This window comes from Lacerta agilis, chromosome 12 (genome assembly GCF_009819535.1).
Source record: "Lacerta agilis isolate rLacAgi1 chromosome 12, rLacAgi1.pri, whole genome shotgun sequence".
Lineage (NCBI taxonomy): Eukaryota > Metazoa > Chordata > Lepidosauria > Squamata > Lacertidae > Lacerta > Lacerta agilis.
The window spans coordinates 15,503,721-15,521,824 of record NC_046323.1 but is presented as its reverse complement, the minus strand read 5'-3'; the positions used below and the strand labels follow the sequence as shown (position 1 = coordinate 15,521,824).

Below are 18,104 nucleotides of genomic sequence, written 5' to 3'. Positions count from 1 at the left end.
CCTGACCCAAGTTACTGCAAATGAGCCATTCAGATGCCACAAACAGGCCATTGGCATACTATAAAAATAATAATACTGGCTTTTATTTTGATGCTGAGGATGCATGGAAGTTGTAAAAAACGTACATGCGTGAGCAGCACCAGTAAATGTCCATCTGGAAGCACCCTAAATCACCCGAGTTCCCAGAATAAAAACCCATCTAGAAACATCTGAAATCATCAGGCTTGTTTTAAACCAGTCTTCCACAAGCTGATGCCTTCCATGTCTTTTGGAATCAGTCCCAGCCATCGTAAAAACTTTCAAACATGTTGGCTTGGTCATGTGGGGTGGAAGGGGAGCAACTGAGCCCAAGGCTTGCCATTTGCAGCTTATTCATGTTATGCTATACTTGTCATAGTGAAGCAAGAGATCTTGGCTGGATCATCTGTGCAACCAAGTTCCACACAAGGAAGTCAATCAGGCAGGTGGTTGCTGCGGAAAACCATTTTCCAAGCCCTAAGCTCGACATGTTTTCTGAGCATAAGGCTGGCAAGGCCCCTTGTGCTGCAGTTCCCAAGCACCTGGCAACCGGCTGGGTGGGACAACTTACCTACCAGTTTCCAGATGTCATTATGAAATCAGATGACTGACAGATGGGTTGACTGCCCACCTGTCAAAGTTGATCAGCAGGGGTGGGGACAGATGACAATGTGGCCCACCAGGCCGAAAAGGTTCCTACCCCTGTGCTAAACCAAAGCTTAGCATGGTTTTTTAATATGACCAGTGAGTTGAAATGTACGGCTTGAATTTGCAGCTTGCAGCTTGACAACCTAAATAAACTCCTAAGAGAGAATTATTTATTTATTTTTTTGCATAGAATGTTCATTCCCATCTTTTGTGGTATTGAAATGGTAGACAAAATATGAAAGCAATACACCTCTTGCCCACCAGTTTTTGAGTCTCCCAGTCTCTCTTCACTGAGCTGTGTGGGCCTTCATCTGTGGTCTCTGTACAGTCATACCTCAGGTTGTGCTCGCTGTGGGTTGCACGTTTTTGGGTTACGGAAGTACTGGAACGTGTTACTTCTGGGTTTCGGCACTCGTGCATGTGCAGAAGCACCAAATCGCGCTTTGCACATGCGCAGAAGCGCTGAATCTCAACCCGCACGTGCACAGACACGGTGCTGCGGGTTGCGAACGCTGCGGGTTGCGAATGTGCCTCCTGCATGGATCACGTTCGCAACCCGAGCCTCCAGGCTACCAGCCATTTGTACTCATTTTGTCTAAGCTGTCATAGACTAGAGCCCACTTCATCAGATGCATGGAGCATGCTCCCCCATTTACCATATGCATATACAGTAAAACAAGATTGTAAATGAAGGGAAAACATAAAGGTTGGGGTTAAATAGCAATATAATGCAAATACTAGACAACTGAGTTAGAGCTTATATGCAAAATGACTTTTCACAGAAACAGTAAGTAATTGGTTGTTATAACAACCAACAGCCTGTGGAGGGTTGCAGGCTTTTCATCCTTGTGCTAAGGGAAGGAAGGTGTCGGTGCAGTCATTTATTATTCAGTCTTCATTTCTAGGAATGGTATAGTGATGAAGGGTTGTTGGCATTTAATTTTTGTGTCTGTTCTTTTAAAGTTCACCCCTTCCTTACCCCTTTCACATAATTTTTATTCATAAATGTTTTGACTAGTAGATGTTCCAGTTTACCCTGGAAATACAGTAGGTCGATATGTGCTAATTTTCTGCAGCTTCCATCAAGCTACTACAGTCAACTATCATTTGCTTTTGAGAGCTTAGCTAGGGCTTTATGATTAATGGAGTTTAATAGTAGCTATTTGTTTTTGGGGTTTTGGATTTGTGTTAATTTGATCCTGTTCTTTTCTTTATATTTCAGAGGACACAAGTATTCATCAAGCTGTGACCTGTAAGAGTGAAGATCCTATATTATATGGATTCTATAACAGATCATAATTTTTATTTAGATAAAGTATGGGTGCAGTGTGAGAACAGCAGCTGTTTAAAATGGAGACTCTTACCACATGATGATGCAACGCATATTGCTCCTAATGAACCATGGTATTGTTATAAGAATCCTGATCCTTGGTTTAACAACTGTTCTGTTTCTGAAGAACATTTTCCAGGGGAGTCTCAATTTCAAAAACATGGATTACAATATGTGTATTCAAAGCTTCCTCTGGGAAGCTTAGTTTTGGTGAAAATGTACCGGTGGCCAAGGTAAGGTTTTAAAAAGTTAACATTTAATGGCAGGTAACACAGATTCGCTGTATATTTTGAATGCAGTAGTCTGAGAAGACATAAAAACAATTCTAGCCTTGAAGAATGGGGGACAAAACTATTTTCCATTCTACTCCAGTTATTCTGTTCTGATATTGTCTCAGGAGGCCTAGTTAAAAAGTATACCAAAACGCTATGCTTCAGGGAAAAATGGGAGAAAGTGGAAAACAAGTTTGTTTTTTAAAAAAAGATTATTCATGATAAGCACAAACAAATATTACCTCCAAACTTGTGACAAGAACAGGGAAAGCAAGTAGGGGAGCAATCCTAAGCTCCCCACAAGGCTGGCTAAAGAGCCATAGGGTGTGACAGAAATGCTACTCAGTCCACCAGCAGAAAGGGAGTTCTGTCAGTAGGTCAGCCCTGGAGGTTCCTCCCCTGTGTACCTCTGGAAAGTTCCATGGGTGTAAATGTAGCACTAGCATTGTTCCCACTAGTGGTAGGCTCCAAAATGGGGTATTCCAACAGCTTGTCAGGCATGGGCTTGGACCTGGAGGACTTAAGTATTCCTCATTCTCCCAACATGCCCCCAAAGTGAACCTTTAACTATGACAGTCGAGGAGCTGGCATGGTTATTTTAGGATTTCATTTTTTATTTTTTTTTACAACAGGATGAAAGCATCCATGTACACACAGCTCCTGCCTGGCCATTCCAAACTAGCAGGCTGTGGATTTGTGAATGCTGTACTGCAGATCCCCATCCCCATCAAGTACATAGGATTGCTCTGCAATGTGCCTTTATTTTGAAAGACAAGTTATTAAAGATCCCTGTGCTGATGGGTGGGTAGGTGGGTGTATAAAGATGCCAGTTATTGATGTTTCTGACTAAAAAAATTTTGGGAGCATGTGTATTACCGGTATATGCTTTTTCTTTCCCTGAACTGGTTTTTTGAAAACATTTTGTTTTAAGATGGCCTGCCATTATTTGTCATGATCCTACTAATGGACAGTATGTAACATACGACTCGGATGGAGATGCTGAAAGTCATCATGTAGAATTCCTGGGAAAACCCCATTCTAGGATCTGGGCTGCTATAAAAGACATTAGCATTTATCCTAGCTCATTTAAGGTAGGAGCTTTTAAAACTGTATTTTTTTTCCTTATTGATCATAACTTTAAAACCACATAATACATATCTGCTAGATATGAACTTCCCCATAACTAAACAAAAACACCCCATAGCAGAATGTTGGGATGCTGAAAATTGGTTGATTTGTCAACCAATTCTTTAGGGTTCTACAGAACACCCAGAAGTATTACCTCTGACTTATAGTTTCCAATGTACGGCAGATTACACCTACCACTTGAATGGTCAGCAGTGTAATTTTTGAAAGAACTAGTTTTTATTTATTTATTGCATGCTTTATTCTAGGCATTTGTACCCTGACAGCTGATGAATTATTAGGCCAAAATTCCACCGATCCTCTCTTTGCAGTAGCTGGAGAAATGAATTTGGTTTCTCCATTTCTCCAAAGGATGGTTGGTACTGTCAGAAATGACTTCCCCCATATGTTAAATAATACACAGATTCAAACTTGCAAGAATCACAGTTCTGGTTGGTGGCTGTAGATTTATCTTAAAAATTCCATGCACTTCTGCATGGAAAACGTTCTGCTATTATAAGCCTTAAAAAATCTATGCAAATTGCATCTATTGAGCTAATAATGTGAAGCCTGCCGGACCTGATCTACCTGGTGGGGTCTGTAAATGTACCAAATTCTAAATTGGTCTAAAGAAAATTGCCACAGGTGCAGCAACTTTCATGAAAACTAGAGATGCACTTTATTCAGGAGTGCTGAGGAAGGCAATCTTTCACTGGTTTGGTGAGGTTCTGAGCAGCGTTAAAAAGGTTATTAAGATTTTCATGTCCCATCGTTGAGGGCTGTGGCAGCAACTGTGGGCAAAAAAAGGAAGATAAAATATGCAAAAAAAGGAAGATAAAATATGCAAAAGTTGATTTTTTAAGCAGAATTTTTGCTGGGATTACAATAGTATACAGGTATAGAGAAGCTAAATACTGGATGCTGTGTGTAATGCCTATTTATTTAGTTATGAAATATGACAGGGGTGCAATGGTTTGGCAAGTGTTTGTCATCCTTTAGAAATCTGAGACATATTTGGAAACCTGAGATGATTCCCTGTAACAAAATTGCTCTAGCATTGCAGTAAGGCTCTGATGCTTCATAAGTCAATACAGGACTAAGAGGTGGGCACTGGCGTAGGAAGGGTGGGGGCGTAGGGGGCGGGGCGCCATGGGCAGCAGGATCCCGATAGGGTTCCATCTTGGCGCGCCATGCCCCCAGAACGCGCACCACGCCCCTGCGGGCGGAGCACCCCGCCCCAGAACGTGTGCCAGCCCCGCCCCCGCCTGCTTCCCGCCCCCGGTGCCGGAGCATGAAGCTCCCCCACTGGAGGTGGGGCATTTTTCCTGACCCTAGAACTTCATCCTCACCATCTGGATTTGGCCTAAAAGACCAAGGAAAAGTATGGGACCATGGAGGGTAAGTTGTAAGTAAGCACAATTTGTGATATTGCATTACATCATTATGGTGTGCATCCATTATGTGGCATATCAGCCTTAGCTTCCAGTTTCCTGGCTTTGTGGAGCCAACACGAGACAGACTTAAATCTGGTCCTAATGAAACACCGGTACTGTAGTAACAGACAGAGAGTCACAGTAATGTGGTACTCTTGTAACCCAAGACAAACATTTATTTCAGGCTCATACTGTGGCAAGGAGAATGAAGTTGAAGTGGAGGAAAGCCACCAGCCTTAGTTTGCATTTTGTCTGGATAAATTCTAAAACTGGAGAATTACAGTTCATTCACTACCTTTAATGTATAAGATTTAACTTTTTGGAATTCAGAACATGCTTTGCTCATCTACGCCAACAGCAGATAGATGTTCCAATTATATAACTTTATTCCAACGGAGATTAGGCAATCTTCATCTCCTATTAACTTTAAATTAGCTTAAAGACTCAGGTTTATTTCATTTTATGTAAGAAATTTATATACCACCCTTTGCCAAAAGGCCACAGGGTGGTTTACTGCATAGTATCATGTTAGCATAATTTAGATGCATAAAATAATGTCCACAAAATACAAAAAATAAAGAGTTATATAAATGCTTCATAATAATAAATACATAGTTGGCCACAGTGTTTAATTATTCACAATGTCAACACAGCAAAAATCCACAACTCAACCCCTCCCTGCAAAATACAAGTCTAATAACATATTATTATTTACTGTAGAATATAACATGTTTAACAGCAACAGTATTATAACTATATTTTAACCTAAGATATTGGATGCGGTTCTTCAGAGCGAGGTGTGTGACTTTTTGTTTTGGTATGCTGGTCTAAATGCTTTTGGGATGGAATTGGATACATTAAACTGTTTTAAATAATGTTGCTGATGGATTTTATGGACGTGTGTTTGTATATGGTTGTAAACCATTTTGAGTAACAATCTTGCCTAAAAAGCAGTCTAAACGTCCATAAAATAAAGCATGAATTAAACTGTCAGCATACCTTTACTAACAGTTTTGAGCAGGTTAGCTGCCTACCAACAGATGGATTTTCCATACATATGTTAGCTCATTCATAGGGTGCCTATTTTGCTTTTACAGATTTTGTTTTTACTAGTCACAAGAGCTATATGTTAGCTTCACGATCAGAGGCTGTGTATACATTTTGTTTCCTCATTTGCACATTGTTGTACATGTTAGAACAGTTGGATATGTTTCCACATCACCTGCTGTAAGTCCACATCTGTGGCTGGAGAGGGTATTGAAGAATATATTTCAATATATTTTCGTAGTCCCATGTCAATTTATGTGGTTAGTTGCACCACAGCTGGGAAGTTTTGATTGTAACCACTTTCCCGTTCAATCTGATTAAAAAACTGTAATGGTTTTAAGTTGATTTCACCACTCACTTCTGTTGAGCGGTTGTGGTGTGATGTTCTTTTACCTCCTTCAGCTGTCAGCAATGGTTTTCAAATAGCAAATGTCAAGATCCATTCGCTTTTTTATGTTATCAAAGTTAAGTGTTAGTTTTGGTACAACGTAAAAATGCTGCTCAAATCTTTTCTTTTGTTCCTTTTAGTGCGGGTAAAGTTTCTTTCTACTTTTTGTATGAACTTTTCTGTAGCTAAATCTCCTGCCAATCATTTAGTAGTTTGATAAAACGCCCTTAAATCTCCTCTTATTTCTGCCATTTCCACTTCAAATACTTGCCTATCAATAAATGCTCTTCTGTCCTCTGATTGATCTTCTAAACTCCATCATATTTTTTTCTTCATTCTTCCTTTCATTCTCTACTTGGCCTGTTTTCTTTTTATGTGACATTGCAAATCTACTCCTTTCTTCTTCCCTTACCAAATTCAAGGACAGTCACTGTTGACTAAAGAAATGACTGATGACTGTTCTCAGGCCTTTTCCATGTCATTATCTGAGAGACGGAAAAGCCTGAAAGCAGATATACACAGTCAGTCTTTATTTGGCTGTTGTCATACTGTCTCCACTCAAGGCCATAATCTTACAGCTTTATTTGCAGGAAGTAAATGTGTCTTAGCTTTAGCTGCACCAGCTTACAGTCTTTGTCCAACCTTTCTTGGAACATGCACTGGGCTAATGATGTATTGGTTTCACAAATTTGTGTGTTCATAAGCCATCCTTTAGGACAGGAATGCCTAACCTCTGGAAATGTAGGTTCACATTAAGAATTATGTAGAAGAGGGAATTTCAGCAGATGCAAGTTGTACTGCCATAGCACTGAAGGTGTTTGAAAAGCTTTGTCGCTTAAAATGCCCTAATGCTAAAATGCTTGCTATCACTGCTTTTGAAAGTTTCCTGGCTTTCTTTAGGCAGCTACTCCAAAAGCCGCATATGAATATATATATAGGCATAACATTTGACCTCTGCTGTGTACCTCTCTCTGAATCCTGTTTTCAGGACATTCCTCTTTGCGAGAGCTTTTTGATTATGTATTGTGATTCTCTGTCTCAACATGTAATAAACAGATGACTTAATTGCCAGCTAGGTATGGGGTGGGGAGAAGCTTCTACTGTTGAAGGAATACTCTAGCTGAATGGGTAACCATAAATAATTATACTTTTGCAGCAGCATTCTGAAATACATTGCTCCAGAATAAATAGCACAGGTAACAGCTTATTATTTTATAGTTTTTAGGCCAGGCTTCCTCAACCTCAGTCCTCCGGATGTTTTGAGACTACAATTCCCATCATCCCTGACTACTGGTCCTGCTAGCTAGGGATCATGAGAGTTGTAGGCCAAAAACATCTGGAGGGCTGAGGTTGAGGAAGCCTGTTTTAGGCCATACAGTTATTGGAACATCTGTATGGCTCCTCATATGTAACCAAGCAATAGTGCTACCGTACATTTTGATGGCAGAAATGAGGGTGGTTACAGAGCATATGTATGGAAACAGCTTCTAAACAAAGGATGATGCTCCGTTGATCAAGAAGTGGCTCTACTTCATAAGCAGACAAGCCAGCTATTAAGATTAACTCAGATATAATTACCACAAATTGCACTTGAACCAAAGGCTTCTTGACATTGTTAATTCCTTTGTCGGCATCTGAAATTAGCCTGTTCCTGATATTTTCCTTTATCCCCAAGTGATTTACTATCTTCACAGATATCAAAGCACCACAAAATAATAATAAAGCATATAGTGAAAACAACAACAAGTAAACATTCATATCTTTTAATTACTGGCCAGAATAATTGCATATGCATAAAGTAGATTAGTCTTAAAAATAGAGTTGGCACAGATAAAATGTCAAACCTAGAAACATTACCGATTAATAATTTTCAGAGATATTTAGAATTTGTTATCCTGTGCAATCTATTAAGGAAAGCTTCGTTTAATAAAATTATCTTAACTAGATCTAGTAAAAATATTAACTAAATGCTTGATGTATCATGTTTTAAGTCCACTCCAACTTCTGGTTCTGACAACATCTGAATACTTGTTTTCAGTGCAGCAGCTCCTGCTTTTGGGTTTGCTGCTTTCGTTGGCACAGCTCGAGGAAAATGAAGGTATCTTTTTATTTTTCTCAGTGCTGGTAAGTCAGTTGTACTGCATTTACCCTACTCACTGGTGTGAGATCATAACACTTGAATGAGCATGTAAAATATCCATCTGGGAGATGCTGCCATTCAGGGGCCCATATAGCATTTTACAGTTTATCTGTGCTTTAGTTTGAATTTTGGCTGGTATATCTTTAAACATTTTAATTATAAGCTCCTGAGTTATTCCAAAGTTCAAAATAAAACTTTGAATATTTAATATTAGGATCTAGCAATTGGTTTTCAAAAATCAGTTGCTCTTTTCTTCTGATGGCACCTGCCCAAAAGATTCTCAGTGACAGTTGCCAAGTCAATTACTTTCAGTGAATTTCTGTCCCGTATATAAATCCAGATAATTTGCACTTTGTAAAGGCAAGTTTAAATAATGTTGCCTTTGAAATTTATGGGTTGGGGTTTATGTATCAATTCTGGATTGGAATCCATGTGCTATAGATGTATAGCTGTTAGGCGTTAATACATGCATTTTGGAGATTCGTGAATTTTCCACTGATTAAAAAGTACTTAAATCTGTTTCCAAGCAAATATGAGACTCAGATAATAAACACTTCCTGCCAGCAGCACTTTTCTGGTTGCAGTCTCAGAAAGTAGGCAAGGTAGAAGGGAGGGAGGCCACTGGTATATGCAGGGAGTTCGTTTCTGAGACTGCACACCAAAGAAACTAGTACTGAGAGCAACTACCGGTACTACTAGGGACCCTCGCACTCCAGCAGTAGCTTCCATGGGCGTAACCCTTCAGAACAGGATTAACCGAAGATCGTAATTCAAGCTGTGAAAGAATTTGTGGTGGGCTTCTTATGCTCATCTCCTATTTGAAGTAAGCATTGCCAAGCCTCCAAAGTTAATTCCCAGGCTGAGCCTAGCAAATTTCAGTGACATTGGTACCTCAAATTTTAAAAAGGTAAAGGACCCCTGACAGTTAAGTCCAGTTGCGAATGATTCTGGGGTTGCAGCGCTCATCTCGCTTTACTGGCCGAGGGAGCCGGCGTACAGTTTCCGGGTCATGTGGCCAGCATGACTAAGCTGCTTCTGGTGAACCAGAGCAACGCCCGGAAACATTGTTTACCTTTCCGCCAGAGCGGTACCTATTTATCTACTTGCACTTCGATGTGCTTTCGAACTGCTAGTTTGGCAGGAGCTGGGACTGAACAACGGGAGCTCACCCCCTCGCAGGGATTCAAACCGCCAGCCTTCTGATCGGCAAGCCCTAGGCTCAGTGGTTTAGACCACAGCACCACCCATGTCCCTGTACCTCAAATTTACTTCAGTTAAATAATAAATGATGCCTCATAATTGAAGCTCCCTTGCACCATTAGCTCATTTAACATGGATTTCCCTTAAAATGCAATCTCTGAAAGCACTTCTTGAATAAGTCAATTTCTGGAAGTGTTTAGTCAAGTAAGCAGATTGTATCTGCCTGTAAAAATAGCAGTACCCTGTTTAAGCTGAAATGACATTTTTAAAGATATCTACTTCTAGATATTTGTTTCATATTTTTGATATGTTATAAACACACACCACACACACACAGAGTGAGAAATAAGTTTTGTACAGGAAAAATACCCCAATGTGAATAGAATAATCAATACAAAATAGGATAATTCTGCTAAGTGGAATATTTGAAAAGCTTTTTATTTTAAAAAGGAAGTTTCATTCTGATTCCAAAATCATTTACAGCCTGAAATACAGTTCAGTTAAACCTAAGAACTAGGATTTAAACATATACTGCATAATCAGCTTAGATCTGTATGTCATCTTAATTGGATAATGGATTAGAGTTTGAAATGGTTAAGCTGGAATACACAAATGAGGTATCTTGAAAGAGCTATAGTGAGGTTTTTTAAGCCCTAGGAATTGCTTTATTAGATTAGATCAAATGCCTATCTAGTTGCGCATGCTGTTTAAAACAGTGAGTAAGTCCGATGTTTGGAAGCTTGGAAGCTGAGTAACCATGGAGATGGCTATCTCCAGTAATTTCCCCGAGTATCTGGTTATTAAAAGTATGATGCCTGAATATGGAGGCTCTATTATTATTATTATTATTATTATTTATTATTATTATTATTTACTATCACAGCAAATAGACTTACAGATCAATGACTTTCTTTACTAAGTTTCCATCTAATTTAGCAGCCATCACTGTTTCTTAGCTATGGTTTGCACAAGTTGATTCCTTTTGCTTATTTTAATTGAAACAAGTGAGCAATTTTATTGGATGGGCTGGGAAACTAAAATTTAGAGAGAGAATAATTTCTCTACCTATTTCAACATTTTATGAATCTATATCATGTCTCCCCTTAGTCATTTTTTCTGTCATCGTAAAACCACTGCTTTATTTCCCTTATCATTTTAGTTGCCACTTTCTGTACCTTCTCCAGTAATCCTTTTAGAAATTGAGTTACCAGAGGTGAACACAGTGTTCTGAAAGGCAGTGCAGGTTCTACTAACAGATTTGGATAGGAAGACTATCTTGGCTGTTTTTGTCCCAATGGATATCTGAGATCAGATGTAACCCCTCTTAGGGGAGAAAATATGGAAAAGAAACAATCTGAGGAAAGAACAATTTGAGGGAGAAAGTTCAGCATCCTCCTCACCATGGGTGTAGCCAGCATTTTTGTTGGAGGGGGGGGGCAGGCCTTTTGTTAGAACTTGGGGAGGAGGCACAAGTTTCCTACCCTTAAGTTAGGCTCTTTTGTGCCTCAGATTCCTTGCAATCAAATTTTAAGATGCTATTTTAAAATTTGTATTTCACCACAAGGTGGCGCACAAGTATATTGAAAACGCACTAGCTTGAATCCTTTGTGCTGTAAATAACTTCCTTGGAAATTCCTTATTTGTATGCTTGTATTGTCAAGAAAATATCTTAAATCAAGTAATACACATTTCATCACAATGTCATTTCTTTAAAAAGTGTGCATTACTGCATTATATGTGCACATAATTGTTGTGCACACTTTACTACAGTATATCAAACTGAAGAGGTTGTGAATGACGTCTTCCCTTGTAATTAGCATGTATCCGCCTTGATAGTCACACAAAAGGACGACTACTTTTACTATAGTAATTCTAGTTTTGTCTTGTCTTTTTAATTACAAGTATTCAAAGGGCAAACGGATCTTTCATTAGGCATAGTTATTTGGAGCAATTAGGGGAATTAAAATAATTAGGAATTTGTGTTAGCTTATTATATTGCTGTTCTGAAAAAAGGTGATTTTTCGGGAAGATTACAGTGGTGCCTCGCAAGACGAAATTAATTCGTTCCGCAAGACTCTTCGTCTTGCGGAAATTTCGTCTTGTGAGGCACCTTTTCCCATAGGAACGCATTAAAATTTAATTAATGCGTTCCTATGGGAAAAAAAGTCCGGGGGCCCCTCCCGACCGGCACCGGAGCCAAGCCAAGCCGCGTTTTAAGACTGCAGTGAGCGAACAGCAGCGCTGCTGTTCGCTCGCTTCAGTCTTAAAACGCAGCTCCGCGGCTCCGGGAGGGAGGGAGAGGGCCGTGGGATGATGCCCGACATCGGGCATGATGCCACGGCCCCCTCCCGACCGGCACCGGAGCTCCGCGGTGCTGTGTTTTAAGACTGCAGCGATTGCTGCAGTCTTAAAACGCAGCTCCGCGGCTCCGGGAGGGAGGGAGAGGGCCGTGGGATGATGCCCGACATTGGGCACGATCCCACGGCCCCCTCCCGACCGGCACCGGAGCTCCGCGCCGCTGAGTTTTAAGACTGCAGCGATCGTTGCAGTCTTAAAACGCAGCGGCGGGGCTCCGGGAAGGAGGGAGAGGGCCGTGGGATGATGCCCGACATTGGGCACGATCCCACGGCCCCCTCCCGACCGGCAGCGGAGCTCCGCGGTGCTGTGTTTTAAGACTGCAACGATCGTTGCAGTCTTAAAACGCAGCGGCGGGGCTCCGGGAAGGAGGGAGAGGGCCGTGGGATGATGCCCGACATTGGGCACGATCCCACGGCCCCCTCCCGACCGGCAGCGGAGCTTACCTTTTCGCTGCGGTCGGGAGGGATGTTGTCCGCGTCTGCCATTTTGGATCGACTGCGCATGCACAGTCGATCCAAAATGGCGGACGCGGACATCACCCCTCCCGACCAGAGCGAAAAGGTAAGCCAGCTTACAGTGGTACCTCGCCAGACGAATTCGTCTTGCGAAAAACAGGCATAGACGAATTCGTCTTGCGAGTCAACTAAAAACTCGCAAAACCCTTTCGTTTTGCGAGTTTTTCGTCTAGCGAAGCATTCGTCTTGCGGGGTACCACTGTATGTTAATTGAACCAACTATTGAGATCTAACAACACAATTTATTTTAATTTTTGCTCTTAACACTTGTGCTTGGGTGTTTTTTTAAAAAAAATTGAAAGATTGCAAACAAACAGTGTAGTTCATTTGGTTTATTAAAATAATTACCCTTTTCTATTCTGTGTATGCTCCTATATAATATAAAGTTGCAGGTTCAGGGAGGACTATGCACACACGCAACGAGGATGCAGAGCATTACTTGCAAAGAGCAAGTCGTTACTTTTATACAGTGCACATACTAAAACACGTAGCTTCGCCTATTTAAACAGCTTCTTGGTTTGGACAGTTATACAGAATACATAGGGTTGGATTCAGAGATAGTCATGCTAAAATTAGTCATGTATTCCAACTTAATCCCATTGATTTTAGTGGGTCTGTGCTAAAGTTGACTTAAGTTTAGATTCCATCCCATTGATTTCTCTGGGTCTGTTTTAAAAATACTAAATATTTAACTCAAGCGTTTAATAATAATAATAATAATAATGGGAGTTAAAAGGATGTTAATAGAAAGCCTTGGCTTGCGGTAAGAGCACTATTCATCAAGTATTACTCTGAAGCAACACCATTCATTTTAGTAACACTTGAAGACAACGGATTGCACCAGAAACTGAAGTGGGTACAAAAATAAAAAAAAGCAATACTGGGAAAGCCTGCATAATTGTTGTGGAGCATGCTAATTTTCCCAAATGCAGAGAGGTGAATGGGAAGCAGAACAGCTGCTCAACCTTGTTAGATGACACCAAACTTGGAAATTTCTCCTAAAGCTATAATTCTAAATGAATTTATATCTAAATAAAGTCTAATTCAATCCACTGGACCTTACTTCCAAGTAAACATGCACAGGACCAATTTGTAATCTTAAGTGATTATTATATGGAAAAACTGGTGTCTTTCCAATGTGTTGTCATTTTGGCTGAGGTTGGCTTGGGCTAACATTATTCCCCTTCATTTTATTTGTTTGTTGCAGGGACATTTATTTCAGAAGTTTAGGAGAGCATAACAATTTAAGAAAGTGTTTGTGTACCGAGTGCATATGTTGTCCCCTTTGTTGTGATCCATGGTATTTCCGGCTCTTTGATTATTTTTTAATGTAGTTTTTGTTGTTCAATCGTTCAGTTGTGTCCAACTCTTGGTGACCCCATGGACCAGAGCATGCCAGGCACGCCTACCTTTCACTGCCTCCCGCAGTTTGACCAAACTCATGCTAGTCGCTTCGAGAACACTGTCCAACCATCTCATCCTCTGTCATCCCCTTCTCCTTGTGCCCTTCATCTTTCTCAACATCAGGGTCTTTTCCAGGGAGTCTTCTCTTCTCATGAGGTGGCTAAAGTACTGGAGCCTCAGCTTCAGGATCTGTCCTTCCAGTGAGCACTCAGGGCTGATTTCTTTAAGGATGGATAAGTTTGGTGTTTTTGCAGTCCATGGGACTCTCAAGAGTCTCCTCCAGCACCATAATTCAAAAGCATCAATTCTTCGGCAATCAGTCTTCTTTATGGTCCAGCTCTCACTTCCATACATTACTACTGGGAAAACCATAGCTTAAACTATACGGACCTTTGTCGGCCAGGTGATGTCTCTGCTTTTTAATGTGGTAGTCAAGGCTAAAGGCCAAATGAGGATTCTTCAGGTATGATTAATAACATCCCCACATCTATTCCTTTTGAAGCCTTTACCAACCCAGAAGAAAATAAGAAGAAAATCATGCCATTGATCCTATTTGTGCATGAGATCTTAACGAAACCTTAAGGAAACTTCACATTCCTTCAGAAAGTTAAAGTTCTGGGTTCACAACATCATCTGTAAATGTGCTTGGATTTCCAAGGCTAACCAAGGTTTTGTGCACATGTCAGGAGTCCAGTCCTCGGCTTGATAACATAGCAAGTGTAGTTAATTAAAAAGGATGAATTATTGTCAAAACAAACAGACAACTCCAGACAGCTCTAACACAGCCCCCGCCTTCATCAATCATGATGACCCTTCTGAAGTCTGCTTCCAGCGAGACCAGAAGCAACTGAACTTTCGCTTCATACGTCTTTTTTGCTTCCTATCTTTGCGCCCTCCCATTCGCAGAGACCTCAGACTGAGTGTGTCAGCTCCCTACTCTTCCCCATTCTCTGAGAGGCTGCCTCTTAACTCTTTCCCGCGTGTTTATTCTAGCTGGCTCCGAGCTGGTGTTCATCCTGCATGGCGGTTAACCCTCTCTGTTCCCTGCTGGCAGCAACCCTTCCCTGGGATCTGGCTCATTCATGACAGCACATTACTGGTTTAAAATGCAACCAGGTTGTTATTTTTCACAATTTGGGTCGAAGCTGGGCTGGAGAAAAACACATCAAAACACAGCAATTCATTTAAAAAGCAACAACAGATCGTTTCTAATGTTGTGGGCACACCACTTCCCAAACTATCAGTCGGCGTGCATTGGGTGCAGAGTAAATGGGAGTGTGTACATAGCCTAAGTGTTGAAAAATGATATGCTTAAAAAGTATGGCCTTTTAAAAACATGTTTCCATTTGTATTTTGACTTTTAAACGTTGAACCCAGTGGTTCCCAAAGTGGGCGGTTGCCACCCCCTGCGGGATGGTGGAATTACCTAGGAGGGCAATAAGAGGCATGGGGGCAGCAGCTGGATGTGTAAATGACCATAGCAGTTTGAAAAGCTGGTATCACCAGATCATGTTTGTGACGAAATTAAACTAGTTTTAATTGGGTTTTGAATAAGTGTGCAATTAATTTTTTGCTGTGTTGATTTTTATTGTGTGATGTTTCTCAGTGGGTCGTGCAAACCACTATTTAGAATAATATTCTTTTTTTACATGGTAGGGGGCGCTGGGAACTTGGTCTAGGCCCTATGAGAGCAGTGCTTGGAAGCTTTACTTGCAATGGTTGAGGTGGAAAACCTTTCGTAAATGTTTTTTGGTTTAGATTTAGAATGTCACTGTGCACACTAATTCTCCCAATACTGGCAGTTGTATAGACACCTTAGATCATCCTTGCATCCTAGAAGTTTGAAGGCTGTATAAAGAGAAACAGGGATCCCAGGACCATAAGTCTACAAGGCAGTGCAATCTTAAATGTTTCAATAACAAATGCTTTTCGCCAGGACTTTTTCCCCCCCCAGTCGGAACTCACCAGAACTCAGTTCCAGCACCTCTTTCTCTAGAAAAATAGCACTGCTTTTAGCCGTTTTACTCTGCTTGGTAGCACATTTGTATTTTAAAGGAGTACACGAGATCTGGATAAAGTCAGCTTGTATAAGAGAAAGAGATGCCACTATTTTTGAGAGGTAGGAAAATGAAATTAGAGATAGATAGGTTCAAAGTGACCTTGTGTCAGAATTCCATAAACCCATGAGGGTACTATAGTTGAGTGCTTTGTTATCTAAACTTTGAACTGGAACTCTAAAGTGTTTCTCAGGTTGCTTTTATGCCTTAACTGCAAGATGTACAGTATACATAAATAATTTGCTTGCTTGCTTTGCTCCATTTTCCCGGATATAAAATGTGTGTGTGTGAGTGTGTTTTTATAAATCCACATTTGCTGGAATATGAGTGGTATGGTTTGTTTCTTTGCTTTGTGGGGGTTCCAGAGAACATATTATGGGGCATCTGTATAAATATAGTAAATAAATAACTAAATAATTGATAGGGCATATATTCCTGGTCAAAGGTAGTACAGTAAGCCTGCAACTTATGTTCACCTTACCTATGCAATCTCAATAAATAAAACACAGGGAAAAATAAAAATATTTCAATTTATCTGCACTTTTGACTCAGATAACTAGCAACTGCAGGGGTGTTAGTTGAAGAAAATTATGTTGTACAAGTTTCATATTTCATAGTACCACATGGGTATAGCAAAGATCAGAACTGAGCAGAGCCAACACAAGCTATTTTGCTGCTGGAGGAAAAGGTCAAGATAGCACCCTCCCTCTTCCAAATGCAAAAGCCAGATCTTACTTGGTGAAAGGACCACATCCTCTCCCCTACCTTGTGGGCAACAGAGGTGCAAAGGGAATGGTAGAAGGACTCCCATCTCCGACATTAGCCACCTGAGGCAGCCGTCTCACTCTGTCTAATGGTAGGAGCAGCCCTGGAACTAAAGAAGAGCAGGGCCCAAGAAAGTATTCAGAAACTGTTTCCTGCCCTTCTCTGAAGAGATAACATTGGTGAAAGCAGCCTTTTGTCTATAGAGGACTAGATTGAGATTCCACGCTCCCCTACACACACTGTATCTTCCTATAGGAAACTAATCCAACAAGCTGTGCTTCAAAAAATAGACTGTCTGTTGACAAGATGATTGGTAAAAAGAAAGAAAATATTAATAACTTCTAATCAGTTCTCTTTATTATCAAGGAGAATGCAATTTACAATTTCTGCATAAGCAGGGATTAGATGTTGAGTTTAGTTACTGGCGCCTAGCAACAAGCTAAAGGCATTTCTGTTAGATTTGTTTTCTATAATATTAAGGTAACCCTCTAAACTTAAATCTCTTTAATCATATAGCCTATATTTTGGGATTGTATAAATTAAGAATAGGAGCCTTTCATCTGTGCCTCTATAGACTTCTCCCCCCCCAAACTTTGATTTCAGTTCAGTAAATGCAAATGCTAACAAACAGCATTACCAAGTTGCAATATATTGTTTGATCAGCAAGTACTGCACTGAATTTCATTGTTTCAAAGGTTCCAGGTCATGCCCATAGTTTTGTTAAACTATTGTACCTTAAGCCTACAAGAGAGATTGCATAACAATTGAAATGGTTATGACACATAGTTTAGATACCAATAAATGGCTCTGTACATAGCAGAACTGGGCATGTTCAAGACCATGTGAAATATTGTGTGGCTTCTGCAGTTCAGCTTCCACAGGCCTAGTTCTCTGTAAACTGCAGGGTCTCCTTTTGTCTAAACTATGCTGTATTCCCTTTTTCATTAATGCTGGAGACTTCTTTCTCACCAGTCCTTCATCACACAGGAAGTCTTCAAAACAGCTTTATTTTTACTTCACTTTCACTTTATTTCCCTTTCCTCTCAAAGCAAAATAATTCTCAAAGACCTAATTATAGTTAGTACAAAACTTAGTAAAACAGCATATTTTTACTGGTTTGGGCTGAAGTCATAGATACAATTATTTGAACTCAATAGGACTTTCTTCTGAGTAGACTTGTATAGAATTGCACTGTTAATATGTTGTTTCAAATGCCCAAGCTAAAATTATATAGTTGTAAATGACATGGGTTTTTTTTTGTTTGTTTTTTTAAATGATTGATTGCATATGTAGTTGATACCGGATTACACAATGTAGTCAAGGTAGGTGTCTGGGTTTATATTCATTTATAAGCTCCCAAAAATGAAGAGTTCAAAACTCTACCAACAGGACCTAACCCAGGAC

At 40.3% G+C, this 18,104-nt stretch overlaps 1 protein-coding gene across 1 annotated transcript in view; it reads left to right on the top strand.

The window, feature by feature from the left end:
• The window catches only part of ZCWPW2 (zinc finger CW-type and PWWP domain containing 2), a 41,047-nt gene that overhangs the window by 6,352 nt on the left and 16,591 nt on the right, over positions 1-18,104 (top strand). The window contains exons 2-3 of the mRNA XM_033165927.1: positions 1,889-2,229; positions 3,200-3,359. Of these exons, the coding sequence (XP_033021818.1) occupies positions 1,943-2,229; positions 3,200-3,359 (447 nt within the window). The 5' untranslated portion in view covers positions 1,889-1,942. The remainder of the gene's footprint in view (positions 1-1,888; positions 2,230-3,199; positions 3,360-18,104) is intronic.